The 15123-nt window shown below is 32.8% G+C and overlaps 1 protein-coding gene across 1 annotated transcript; it reads right to left on the bottom strand.

Annotated features, from left to right (window-relative positions):
• Positions 1-1199: 1199 nt before the first annotated feature.
• On the bottom strand, positions 1200-10334 carry LOC149899531 (glutathione S-transferase 1-like). The gene is made up of 6 exons (XM_090113480.1): positions 10233-10334; positions 4654-4801; positions 4353-4411; positions 3522-3663; positions 2239-2429; positions 1200-1590 (listed from the first exon to the last, which is right to left on the bottom strand). Exons 2-6 carry the CDS (start codon positions 4792-4794, stop codon positions 1476-1478), a joined length of 648 nt encoding a protein of 215 aa, XP_089969606.1. The 5' UTR covers positions 4795-4801; positions 10233-10334; the 3' UTR covers positions 1200-1475.
• Positions 10335-15123: the final 4789 nt, after the last annotated feature.

Below are 15123 nucleotides of genomic sequence, written 5' to 3' on the forward strand. Positions count from 1 at the left end.
AGATGAATTCTTAAAACTCTATGTGTACACCCCTAATAAGCAACCCGCCTAACTTTGTCACCCGCACGTTAACTATCTTTTAAAATTATGTTTTCATAGACAAAATGCTCACATTAGCGAAGCGGTATATGCCGGCTGCGCGAAGTTAGAAAAGAAAACATGGATTTTAAACGGTTAAACGGTTTTTACAAATGGTCTAGTTCCTCTTTTTATTTTTATGTTTCTAATCCTTCCTTACTACCACACACAATACAACATACATGTTATACTCCATTTAGATCATTAAGGCTTGTCACACACACCTACTCATCCCGGACTATTTCCGTAGCTGTAAACACTGGGCCTTAATTAATCTTTGACGACGAGTGCCCACTGCAGAGCCTTTGTTGGGAACAAACAGTGCACCAATGCAATGAGTTTGAGGTTCTTGTGTGTATATAGTTGCATGGTTTAATGTGCTAATATACAACAATTAGGATGAATAGATTAGTTAAATAGCAAATCATCGTTGGTCAATATTTGTTGCTATTGTAGGGATACCTTCTGTGAGGATCCAGGCGATAATCACGCTAGCCAAGTACAGCTTAAAAGATATATGGTGGAGAATTTATGTCGGTTGGTTCTGGAACATAAACTTATCTTTGTCTTCTTGCAAAAACAAGTTGATCTAATTTTAATGAAATCATGTCGTAAACCTGCTTTGAAATCGCTTTACTTGTAAAAATATTATATTCTCATTTATATGGGTAGACACTTAGACAGACACAGTACTTGCTACATCCCTACAAAGAAAGTCTGTCTGTCTGTCTGTTACGCTTTCCTGCTTAAACCTCTCAACCGATTTTGATGAAATTTGTCACAGACAATCTTTAGACCCTGAGAAAGAACATAGGCTACCTTTTATCAAAACACCACGAAGGGCGGGCGAATCCGCGGGCGGAAGCTAGTAATATAATAAAATAGATATTTATTATACTCATTTAGCTTAATTTCCATCAGTATAACCATTGTTGAAATAAAACAACCTGTTTCAAATCAATCTCTTTATTGTAATGTGTGCGTAGGTGTAATCATAATATAAATAAACTTATTCACAATACGTTTTTCGTACGTGTGCGTGATGATATTAAAATTTACTGTAAAGGTTATGTTTACTGTATTTAGAAGGTCTATTCCATAGTACTATGTTAAATAATAAACATTTTTGTATTTAAAAAGTGTATTGCACACCTAAAAACAGTGTTGAACAAACCTCTAATCTATTAGTGCTTTTATAATTCCAAATATTTGAAAATCAGATAGTAAGGACGAAATATTTTAGTCCAAATGTAAAATTAAGATGCTCAGCTTTATGTTAATTGTGTTGATCAAACCCTGAACTATTGGTGCTTTTGTACTTCCAAACATTTTATCAGGTGATTTTGGAATCTGTATGTTTCCAAATATAAAACGTTTGTGATAAATTAAGATACTCTTCAAGCTAACATGCTTCGTACTAATTCACCTAATTGTTTGGCACCAGCTTCATTCTTCTTCTTACAAACCTCTAGTTCAGAACAACGTTGTAACCAAGCGGTCAGGTTGGGATATCTGAAAATATATTAAAATTATTAAAAATAAACGTTTTTGGTTGAAGTTTACATGCTATTGATTTATATTTATAGAATACACGGGTCCGCATAGAGCGAGCAGCCTCGAGAAGCAATTGCTGTGTTGATTGACGGGAATTTTTCTTTGTCTATTTCTAAATATTATCTTGCCGGTTCTACTCTCTTGAATCAATTTTTACCAGTAACAACATTTATCACTATTATATTAACTACTAGCTTTCCGCCCGCGGCTTCGCCCGCTTTGTCTAAAATAAAATAAATTAGGTATATACTAAAACCTTCCTCTTGAATCACTCTATCTATTAAAATAACCCGCATCAAAATCCATTGCGTAGTTTTAAAGATTTAAGCATACAAAGAGACATAGGGACAGAGAAAGCGACTTTGTTTTATACTATGTAGTGATACAATGGTGTGTAGAATTAGGAGATTACGTTAACGATTAAGATTTTAACCAAGGCAAAAAAATTATCGTCGAACATTATATATACCCTAATTCTTCGCATTATGATTTATTGTTTTAAAACTAATAACGTTACCTTTGACGGGACTTTGTCTTTAATGATATTCATATTTTTATGTTATAGCATTAAATACAGTTTCAAATTAATCCAAAAGCAAAACTTACTTGTCAGCATCAACAGGAAGAATCTCATTCGATGAGCTAAGAGAAGCGAAACAGCAGATATCGGCGATGGTGAACTGGTCTCCAGCAATCCACTTCTTAGTGAGGAAGGCTTCAGAGAACTCGTAACTGCTCTTGATCTTGTCCAAGTTTTCCTGAGCATATGCGGTGGCGCCGAAGAAAAGTATTGGGCCCTGGAAATATGGTTCAAGTATTTTAGTTTATGAATTTTAAGCTATTGCATAGCTTCTATCGCGGGCCTTGAGCGCGGGGACCGAATCCAGAAATTGCGTAACGAAAAACCTCACGCGCCCCACTCCGACGGGCTCGGAGGTGTGGCTTGAAGGCATAGCATGCAATAGCTTTACCGCGGCAGTCCCTGAGTGCCACACGTCTTTTTTGTTTACGGATTTTTACAAGCTATCTTATTAACTGGCAAAAGATATAATTTATTAAAGTAAAACTTAGCCTAAAGAAGGCGCGTTGAGAGGAAAATTTTAAGGTCGCGCCATGGCAATACCGATTTTGATACATTTAAACCTTGCCAAAGAAGTTTCACTTCTGACACACACGCTCTTTTTTTGTTTTTGTCCCGAGGTAAAACTTAAATTAAGTACCTAATTAGAAAGTACCTACTCATATAGTTAATTGCATATTATGATAATAATGTACGTTATTATGAAAATAAATAGCTACTGAATCTATTACAGAATAATATTATGCTAGTTAGGTTACAAACTTAATTAATTCAAAACAAACTCAGCTCTAGATGCTATTACATACTAGTTTACGCTCGTGACTTCGTGCGATTAAACAAACATGCTTAGTTTGATTTTTTAGTCTTAAATTTGCTAAAAAGATAATTAATGCCAAATATTGATTAAAATTTTGTCGAATATTAATTAAACGAGTTACAACAATACTGTTAGATGTCGCTATTAGACCAAGGTGAAGCTACGAATAACAAACATATCATTCTAATATACTAATTTTCCGCCCGCGGCTTCGCCCGCGTTTTCAAAGGAAAACCCGCATAGTTCCCGTTCCCGTGGGATTTCCGGGATAAAACCTGTCCTATTTGTTAATCCAAGTTACTCTCTATATGTGTGCTAAATTTCATTGTAATCGGTTCAGTAGTATTTGCGTGAAAGAGTAACAAACACACACACACATCCTCACAAACTTTCGCATTTATAATATTAGTAGGATAGTATAGGATAGGATTTTCCATAGTAACTGCTGACAACAACTGTCATAATCATGCTTATTGCTATCAAAATACTTACAACTGTGAACCGCACAGCTGGGAACAAAATACCGCTGTCAAAATGCAAGCGTTGGTCGACAATAGCTCGCAATTTGGGTTCCTTGGGGTACAGGGAGTCGTCCTTTGCGTATTTGGACACGAGGTAACCGGCGATCGCGTGGCTGAAAACATAAGTTTTAAAAGTATTTCAATTCTGCAGCTTTTTTAAGTTTTTCGTAAGTATTATCATCATCCAAGTGGATGCAGCAACAACAATAGGTATATCAATCTTATGTATGTATAAAAAGCCGGGTTAACAACGGTTTTATTTAACGAAAGGTTACAATTTTGATATCTAATCGGTTGTTAGAATTGTCCGCTTTTAGAGCAAAACATTAACGAATTCATCTACGGGTATTCAAAATAATTTTGATCTAAGTTTGTATTTTATACTATACTAGCGGTCCGCCCCGGCTTCGCCCGTGACACATATTTACGTTTTCTCTACATTAGATCCATCCTCTTACTTCAAGGAATATAATAAAAAAAGAATTATCGAAATCGGCAAACCCGTTCACGAGTGATGTCGTGACCAAGGAAAGAATTTATATGATATAGCATGAGCTGTGCCCCGCGGTTTCACCCGCATTGCTCCTCTCCTGTTGGTCTTAGGGTGATGATATATACCTTACTCGATAAATGGGCTATCTAACACCGAAAGAATTTCTCAAATCGGACCAGTAGTTCCCGAGATTAGCGCGTTCAAACAAACAAACAAACTCTTCAGCTTTATAATATTAGTATAGATATAGATGTAGAGTACCTATATTTAATGTTATCGATAGGTTCAAAATAAATAAATAATAATTACCTGTCAGACAAGACAAAGTCGTCGTCTTTTAAAACTGGAATGGTGTGTTGTGGATTCAGCTGAAAAAATTAAATTAAGGGTTTTTACTTTTAGAGTATATTTACAATTAAAACTTCGTAATTAAAATTATTTATTACGTAGGTAAGCTGAGACATAATCTCAGAATGATTATTACAGAAGGAGTCAGTTTGGTCAGAATTATAAAATTAAAAAAAAAACAGCTAAAATTTGTCTTCCAATCTACATTTCCGAATACGTTCAGTGATGGCAGAAAAATATAAAATAAAACGGTTCTACAAACTTTCAAAAACTCTTCCGACAAATGTTCCTTTTCCAGAAGGTTCACGTCAACAAATTTTGCGGGTAGATTCAGAAGGTCAATGACCATCATAGCGGCCCGCGCGGGGGGACTTGCGTCCAACTTGTATAATGTTAGCACCATTTTTAATCTGTGAATAAAAAAAATAAAAAAAAGATTAGAAAATAATGATATAGTCTGTGTTTTAGAAACTTAAAACTTTTTAACGGATTTTAAACGCGAATAATTATTCAATATGGTCGAGTAGAGGCAATCAAGATAGTGTAGAGGGCCTTAATGTCTATGATCGGCCGTCATTGGTGATGTTTATTCGTAATCGCTATAATGGTGGCAAAAATCGACGATCATAATATTATGTAGTAGCTTTCCGCCTGCGTCTTCAAAGAAAAACCCGCGTTGTTCCCGTTCCCGTGCGATTTTCGGGATAAACCCATCCCAATTTCATTGTAATCAGTGCAGTAGTATTTGCGTGAAAGAGTAACAAACGTACACATACACATCCATCCTCACAAACATTCGCATTTATAATAGGATTTTTATTGTTGAGCCAACGCTCTCCACTGTGAAGAGAGCCCAATAGATACCTATATTTTATCGTTAAGTTTCATACACTACGAGTATGATTACGCGCAGATCAGTCATTATTATCATCATAAATTATTATAAATTAATTTTAAAGACTTTATGGTTTAAAATATATTGACGTAAAATAAAACAAGAAATAATATTTATAGTCTAAGATATTCTCCTAATTATAAATATACATAAAATTTTGGTTTCATCAAAAAAACTATGAACGAAGTAATCCTGCGGTGGGATCTAGTACTATAAGTAATTGATTGTGTGTACATTTTTAACTGAAGATCTTTTTATTAATATATATTTTGAATATTAATAAATTGAATATTTTATTATATTTTAAGTGTATGTTAATGTCCCTGAAAACATATTTTATCATAATATTATATAGATAATCTCATTGTATGTTATCTATGAATGGCTTTTCACAGACCAAACAAAATGATTAGATAAATAATAATTACCGAATAAAAACAACATTTTTGCCATATAAACTAAATTATTATAACAATGACTAAGTATTATTTTTCTTATCAAAATGTTTTTATTTCTTCTACTATGATAGTGTTAATTTCTCACTTTAATAATTGTATAATCTTATTATTGACAGACAATTATATTTAATTTTTTCATAAGATATTATTATTTGATCGTTTACCGTAACCAACCCGTTGTTATCAGTAATTAGTAGGTAATTTTGAAAAATCCTCACTTTTTGTTATTGATAGTACAATATTATCACAGATATTATCTTCCTTGTCTTTGTGTGAGTATATAACATACTAGCTGTGCTCCGCGGTTTTACCCGCAGTGCTCCGCTTCTTTTGGTCTTTGCGAGATGATATAATATAGCCTATAGCCTTCCTCGATGAATGGGCAATAAACACCGAAAGAATTTTTTAAATCGGACCAGTAGTTCCCAAGATTAGCGTTCAAACAAACAAACTGTTCAGCTTTATAATATCAGTATAGATATATACGTAATCTAACAGCTGATATAATTATCTCTTGCTGCGTATCAGGCGTCAGACCATACCTTATGTATACGCAATTACGTCTAACCACCTTCTGTATGCAATTAATACGTAATAAGTTCAAGTCTCAGGGTTAATTTCATAAAGTAACAGATATCCTGTCAATTTTTTTTGCTTAAATAGCCTCTTCACCACATAATATGACTTAAATTCTCATACATTATTTGCCATTTTACTGGCAGATAAGATTTAATCAAAACATATCTATAGGTTCAGAAACTAACTATTGATATAAATATTATCTGTGAAAATCTTCCAAAATCACGTCTGTTTCACTGATCGAATTCCTTTATAGTCAAGTTGGTGATCTACCTCCCGTTCCAGACAGAGACATTTTTTTTAATAAATAGATACTGCGACTTTAGATGGTGACTACCCACGAACGAATAATGGTAGAGTTATAACATAAGTATTTCATCAATGAATATCTACTTTTTTTTTATAGTGGGGAAATCTTCCAAAGATACCCACGGCCCCCGGGGATGGAGCCAAGGGTTATGTCGGATTCTTACCGACTAAAACCCACTGTGTTCCGTCGAGCCGCGCAGTTAGCCGGGGATGCGGGTACTCTTAGAAATCGTCCACGACCAATGAATATCTACCTAAGCGAATGAGGCACCGGACCGATAGCTTAAATGTTCAAATACAAACGTTAAAGGTCCCATTAAAAATCCTATCTAAAATCTGTTAAATTGCGCAAACATATTCATTTTAAACATCGTTAAAATACAATTAATGCCTTGCGTTATCCTGCATCTTAATATATATTTAGAAGCTTAATTACCTTCATCTACGGGTAAGATTAGAGCCTGTGTTAACTGTAACCCTAGTGCTTGGAATTCCTAGATACTAAGTGACTAGCACTTTGAATATTTTAGCGTAACTGTAATAATATTATGTTAAGATGCTCCGTGCTCCGTCTGTTTACGCTCCATATTATGCAATGTTAAAGCGGTTATAATTAACTAGCTGGAACATGCGGTTTCACTCGAGAAAAGGTAACTAAATTTTATTCTGTCGATTTCGAATATCTATATCTATGATATAAAGGTATACCTAGGTAGTTTAAAATATACGAAAAGTTGTCGCCTATGAACTACGTTAAACCTCAAGACAGGATATCAATCAATCAATCATCAGCCTTTCGATGTCCACTGCTGGACGTAGGCCTCTCCTAATGCACGCCACTGAGCCCGGTCGTTGGCTCTTTGCCGCCAGTTATGGCCAGCAACCTTTCGAACGTCGTCACTCCACCGTGTAGCAGGGCGTCCTACGCTACGTTTGCCGAGTCGCGGTCTCCACTCTAAGACATGTGTGCCCCAGCGGTTGTCCGTTCTGCGGCACATATGACCGGCCCACTGCCACTTCAGCTTGCTAATTCGTTGAGCTATGTCGGTTACTTTTGTTCTCTGGCGAATTACTTCGTTTCGGACTTGGTCCCTTAGAGAAATACCGAGCATAGCTCTCTACATAGCTCGCTGAGCGACTTTGAGTTGGTGGACCAGTCGCACTGTCAATGTCCACGTCTCGGCTTCGTAGGTCATGACTGGTAGGACGCACTGATTAAATACCTTTGTCTTGAGGCATTGTGGTAGTGACGACGAGAAGACTCGACGTAGTTTACCAAAAGCTGCCCAACCCAGCTGTATCCTCCTGTTGATTTCTCTCTCGAAATTGTTCCCACCTAGTTGGAGCGTTTGCCCTAGGTAGACATACTCTTGAACAATCTCGAGAGAGACTCCTTGGATGTTTATCGGCTCCGGTAAGACATGAGCGTTAATCATAACCTTGTCCAAGACAGGATATACTTAGTCAAAATCAAAGCGAAAGGCTGACCTTCAAAATATCGAAAATAAATAGTGACGCAAAAGAAGTTTAGGTTCATCTTTATTACTACAGTTTAAAGTCGTAAAACTATTCGTCGAATATTCTGGAGTCTGGACCTCTTTTTATGAGTTGGTTAATAATAATCATGATGGTCTTAATCATGTCTTAATAGTTTTTTAAGTGCAAATCATCACATGAAATGATAACTTCCTGTTATTATATTGCAATTTTTAGCAAGCTTTAATAAAATGATTAAGATATGTTCTATTCCATTATTCTTGGGCACAGAAATATGTAATGATTTAATTTATATCTGTTAAACAAATTCCAATAAAAAACGATTCACCTTTTGCATGTTCAAGTTAAAAATGTTAGACAATACAAATGATGTGAATATATTATTATTTAAAATGAAAATAGAGTGCTTCTCGGGAGGTGATAAATGGTTCACGCTTCACAGTAAAAGCCAAAGTGAATAAGTGAATAAAATATAAAATTTTATTTATAAAAAGCCATTTGTTATATTACCTACCCAACGAGTAGATATATTTTGTACCTACATTAATATCGATTATGAGTTTACAATATAATATAGAGTTTTCATAAGAGCGAGATAAGACATTGAAAAAAAATTATAATACGTCGCTGTCTGTCTGTCTAAGCGCATCGCGTAAGAACCAATGCGCCGAATAGAATTGGAACTCGTTTATCATCACTACATAGTATAAAACAAAGTCGCTTTCCTTGTCCCTATGTCCCTATGTCCCTATGTCCCTATGTCCCTTTGTACGCTTAAATCTTTGAAACTACGCAACGGATTTTGATGCGGTTTTTTTTAATAGATAGAGTGATTCAAGAGGAGAAGTACTGTTATTTTTGAGGTTTCTAATGTGATGTCGTAAAAAATTACATTTTTTCCGCTTACATTGCAAACGCAGGCTGAGGCCTACGAGTTTTATCAAAATAATGTACTAAATATTATACACATTGAAAAGGTCTAAAGAAAAGTCCGCGATGGTATATGTCTATCTCTTATGGATAACCCACAATAACTTTTTTTTTGTCATTTACTTTTTACGACAAATAATGGCAAATTTTCGATGCGATTTTAACCAATACAGCATTAATCCTTAACCAATTAAATACCTTGAATACATTGTTCATTTAATATAGATCTATATGGCCCTTTACACCGTATGATTTAAGTGAATATTTTCGAAGATATTACAGATTTAAAAATTGCGGGACGTAGCCTTTGCGGCGGTACCGGCCGGCCGCCCGGCTATCTATTTTATACCCGTGCGAAGCCGGAGCGGGCCGTAATGTTTTTATATACAACGTTCACAGTTTTTCTGTTGTGTATTTAGTATCAGCATTGCACCCGTGCGAAGCCGGGGCGGGTCGCTAGTAACTTATAAGACGTGGTAATCTATTGAATTTATTTTTTACCTGTGGGAATGGAATGAAATGGTATTTTTAATATTCTCATGATCATTAACATTCAAAATAGCAGAGATTTGAAGTAGATACAGGTTTCTTTAGATATTAGGTAAATTATTAGTATTTAATACTGCTTGTTTGCACGTATATTATAATATGTACCAACAGCCTTACATAATAATGATAACCGGCAGATTTCGTTACCGGTTAATACTGGTTAGTATTGAAATTACTTAGTATTAAAGTCAAATTATTTTAGAGAATAAGATAATATAATTTATTACATTATACAAACTACCGAACTAACCTACTCAATTGTAACATAACCAATAACCACAATAACCGAAAAACCTGTTGTGAACAATTCCAGCCGGTTCCCATGTTTAGAAATAGCACACAAATCGTAAAACGTTAAAAAATAATAATATGAAAAACAATTTAGGTATTTTTCAGTTAAAATACTACGTCAATGAATATTTGATTATATGAATATGAAATACCTAAGTAGGTACTCAAATTATATAAAACGTTTAAATAACCTAACCTAACAGATAAAAATCTAATCACACACAAACTACTTTTATAAACAAAATCAATAATTCACACATAAATAATCATTAAACAATTTTTTTCCAATAAAGCATCAAGAGTATTAAAATAACCATACTAAAAACGACATACCGTCAGACACACCAACACTGTAGCACGTTAAAATTGTATTTGATCACTGACTGCGTTACAAGGCCACCGATAAATAAATAGATTGTGGACACGGTATGTTTGATCAAAACAAGTTCAGTATCACACATATATATAGCAGTTTATCGTATACGTTTTGAATACTGCAAGTCATAAAGTTGAACAAAATTATATTATAGTTGAATGTAAATAAAGTTATTTCGACAATATTTTTTTTTGTAAAGAACAGTTTGACTATACGAGATGAACTGTATTTGTAAAAATATGACTAATATTATGTATCTAGAACGTCTTGTGAATTATTGATTTTTTATAAAGTTTACAGTACTTAGTACAGTTTACATGTTACATGAATTTTAAACTTTATAAAAGAAAAAACAAATAACTGAAAGGTTTACTTTTTATTTTTTTTGGCAATAACGCTGACTTCGATGTCTTTTTTTACCAAAAAATAGATAAGGACATGTAGAAACCAACGGTAAATATTTTTTTTTAGCTTTATTTACAAGAAAAATAATAAAAATCACTATAATAATATGAATGGTATTGATGAATGTTTGTTTTTATTATCTTCTCGATGATTACAAGTAATAAATAAAAAAATATTAACTATATTAATTATTGTCGTATCAAAGTGACAATACAAAATCGTCCCAGTATTGTACAATGATATTAAACATATAATCACGACAGTCATATTTTTAGATAAAAATTGTCATGATTTGACCTTACAATGAATAAGCCGAACCGGTAAACGGTATTAGGTAAACGTTTATTTGTGACAAATAACTTTTGCTTGTTATTTATATGATAACCCTTATCAGTTTAAAGAATAAAAAAAATCACATTACATTTAATTCAAATTTAATATACATCCGTCAAATCATTTTGAAAGTTTGGTATAAAAAACACGTTGGAAAGAGTCTGTGACGTCACTCGTTTGATACCCAGGTAAAAAGAAGCTTAGTATGTGCTTATCCAGACTTCATTCTGATTTCGTTCTGTCAAAAATTCCACATTTCATTTCTATAACAATTCTGATCAACAGTTTTGTATAGTGTACCTATAACATCATCACGCTAAGACCAACAGGAGCGGAGCCACGCGGGTGAAATCGCGGAGCGCAGTTAGTTTGATAAATGATATGAAAAAAAAAGTTATATTCCTATGAAACTTCGTACATCAATGGTGTTACAAATGGTTTCAATTATAATTGACAGATAAATAGTGGTCACACGACAACCAAGCGTTAGGACATGAAAACTATCGCGTAACTGTTTGTACTCCAATTATATAAGAACGTTGTAAAATGACGGTTTAAATATTTCAGGACGAGTTTGATATATATGTGTTATTGGTTTTTACTTTTTAATAATAGTCTAATTAACGTTCAATAATAATATTCTAACATTTGTGTGCTTTATTTAAAAATATCACTAAATAAAACCCAAATATTATCTAAACACACATAAAATAATATAATTATTAATTACCTATGCATAGGTAAATTTTTATTGCTCTATTACCTCTTTACCAAGTAGGTAACTATTATATTATTTTTATTATTACCAAGCTCTATTACCAAGTTACTATTTACTATTTAGTAATGCGTGCTATTACGCAAAAAACTGCAGAATGCTATTTGTGGAAATTATATACCTACCGTGTAACAAAACAAAAACGATAAAAACCCATGGAGGGTTGTCGCGAAAAAACCACAGGACAGTTCTTTGGCAATTGGCATGTTATTATAATATATGATGTAAGTATGATGTAACATATGTATTTTGTAAAATTGTAAAACTGACATGATTTAAAAGAGCAACTATGGAGTTTCTTGCCGGTTCTTCTCCGTAGATACTGCTTTCCGAATCGGTGGTAAATTTTAAAATATGTAATGACGTTTCAAAAGTGCTTCTATAAGAAGTCTAATTGAATGAATAAATGTTTGAGTTTGAGTTTGAGTTTGAAAAACAATATTATTAACTATCAATAATAACGAAGGTAAAGGTCATTTCAATTATAGAGAAAAAAAAATTATGTCACAAAATCGTGAAATTATATTATAATTATATATAATTTAATTATATTTAAAGTCTATCATAATTTATTCGTGATGGCTCAATGCTGCATAATTAAAAAAATCGCCTACGCAAGAACATCGAACTTAATATTTTAACGAAATTGTGTACAAGTGCAATAAATTCCAGTGATAAATTCCTGAAACAGTGATTCCGTTGAAATGAAACCTCATAAATTTAAAACCTGGATGACAATTTAACTGAAACTTATATCGGCAGTTATTATTTTATATTATTATTTTTTAACACTGTCAACTTTTTGATCTTTTCGATATCGTTGTTATACGTACATTGTTTCTTAGTTTGCTCTTAATTTACTTAAAGAATAAAATAAAATTATGTTGTTTGTTTGTGCTCCTCAAACTCTCAAACAGTTGAGCTGCTTTAGGTTATAGTGGTTTAGAACTGTGTGTTCCAGGGAAGGTAGAAACAGCTTGTAACATAAAAAAATAAATAACGACAATTATAGTCCTTTTCAACTAGGATGATTCCTGTGACACTTCATCGTGTTCCGAATTACGTATTTTATGTTTAAAAAGTCAAAATAATTTTAGTGCATAATATTTTTATTTTATGGCGGCATTATTACCAAAAATAAAAAAATGAAACATCGTAAGCTTATAAATAAAAAACAGTATTGTTTAGTTTAATATAATGAAAAATAAAATAAAATAACACAAAAATATAATACCTACGCAATTCGTGTACATGAAATGGATCGTTGAAAAATCATAGAGTTGGAAAATCATATAATCGGCGCCCATCTTGTGATCGTTTGTCAATCGAGTCAATCGTCTGTACGAGTGCGTCAGCCTTGTATACAAGTTGCATTTTTATATTGATACTTTACGTGGTATTTGTTATTGTTACTAATTGTTATTGTTGACTTTTTGTTACTGTTGTTTGCTAAGTTTCCTTAGTTAATTGTTGGCGAAATGCCGAAAAAACTAATTTTGGTACTTTATTCAAATCGATTTCATTTCCATATAGAATATTATCGATTATCGGAAACAATTGATACGATTTCAGTAACCGACATCTCTACACGTGTCAAAAATCGATGTGTCACAGAAATCATCTTAGGTGGAAAGGACTATAGTAACTTTGACAAATAATGTACGCTACTACCTATGTAGCTGATAAAAAGTTCACCGGGTCAATGTGGTTGCTAAGCATAAAATTCTAGAAATACTTGACCAATTTGGCTATTTTATTTAATGTTTTTGTTAAGGTAGAAGGAAGTTTCTTATGGAAACCACAAAAAAGGGACAGAACCACGTCCGCTGGGGCAGCTAAAAATTTAAAATAATATTAAAATTAATGTAATAATATTTTGATAAATAGCAAAATTTTAATTCGAAAAAGTGCCATCTGTCTGTAACATATTAAATTACTATAACCTATTCCACCTATTCTGTAGCAAACTAAACTTCAGTAACGAGAGCGTTAACAATATCTAAAGTTGTAACTAGTATTTGATAGATGGCGTTGAAACTAAATGATCGAACTGAAACTTTTTTAGTTTCCATAATACATTCAGTGATTCAGAGATGGCGCTAACTAAATATGTAGAATATTTAATGTTGAAAAAAATATGTAAATATTCACATTTTCAAAGGTAACCAAACACAATTACAACAGCTATTACTTACAGTTTATAATAGAAGATGATATTTCGGTATTGAATAAAATAATAGGTATTTGTAGGCACTACTTATTGCACGCCTCATAAGCGAAGCGTTGAGGTGGGTACTACTGTCACTTCGCGCAAAACATCTGATTTTTCAAACTTAAAATGTCTTTATGTATCATACATTGCACTTGTAAGATAATACATACACACACATATTAAGAAAAAACACTATTTTTAACGTTCATGATATTTTTGATGTCATTTTTGTTATTTAAACTAGTTAAAAAACAGTTTAAAAAAGTTCTGTCTTGGACGTCCGTGTGTCTGTATGTGCGGATCCTTTTTCTTGTTAACACGATAGCGACCGAAATACTTTACTAATCGAGTCTTTTTTTTTCTCTTACGCTTGAGTATGCTCAGGAATAGAACCCTTTCATTTTTCAGGGTCTGATTCGATGTGGTTTAATTGTTATTAAATAAACAAAAATAATAATTAATAAATATTTATTAAAAAAAAATTATGAGGCGTGCACTTTTGGATTTTCCAAATTATTTTATTTGATTAATATTTTTGCTCACACCTACAAGTTCTTGTTAGCAAGGGAATAACAGCTAATGTGTTGTCTACAAATACTACCTAATTGTTTATACACAAATCACTTGATTTTTTCCCAAATAAGCATAAATAATCATATTAATATTAAACTACTAGTTGTACCTATACAAAAATACATGTATTCTAGGTACATTTGTATTCAATTTGTGTACCTAATATTTCTTCCACACAAAATAAATAATTTAATCACAATATACAAGTCATAAACTGTTTATTAAATCCCAACACCACCGGCGTTAGTTTGACAAAGGTTTTGACAGAAACTAGTTCAATTATAGATAAGATAAGGGCTAACAAAGTCGTAATAAGTTGGTCAGTTTGTCCGAACAACTTTCTAGGAGTTGTAATAGTTTATACCTTCGCAAGATGTTTAATTAATTCTATTGTAACTAGTTTCTTAGAATTTGTTATGTAGATATTGATTTGTATTATCTATACTAATATTATAAAGCCGAAGAGTTTGTTTGAACGCGCTAATCTCAGGAAGTACTAGTCAGATCTGAAAATTATTTTGGTGTTAGGTAGCGCATTTATCGAGGAAGG

This window comes from Colias eurytheme, chromosome 20 (genome assembly GCF_061535395.1).
Source record: "Colias eurytheme isolate Ceu_HAF_F1 chromosome 20, ilColEury1 Martin Lab GWU primary, whole genome shotgun sequence".
NCBI classification, from domain to species: Eukaryota; Metazoa; Arthropoda; class Insecta; order Lepidoptera; family Pieridae; genus Colias; species Colias eurytheme.

Bases quoted from the DNA above. Each gene is read 5' to 3' on its own strand.
- LOC149899531 (XM_090113480.1), bottom strand. From the start codon at position 4,794: ATGGTGCTAACATTATACAAGTTGGACGCAAGTCCCCCCGCGCGGGCC. The intron at 2,430-3,521 runs GTAAGTATTTTG...CCATATTTCCAG, and splicing joins CAGCTGTGCGGTTCACAGTT to GGCCCAATACTTTTCTTCGG. The intron at 1,591-2,238 runs GTAAGTTTTGCT...ATATATTTTCAG, and splicing joins CTTCCTGTTGATGCTGACAA to ATATCCCAACCTGACCGCTT.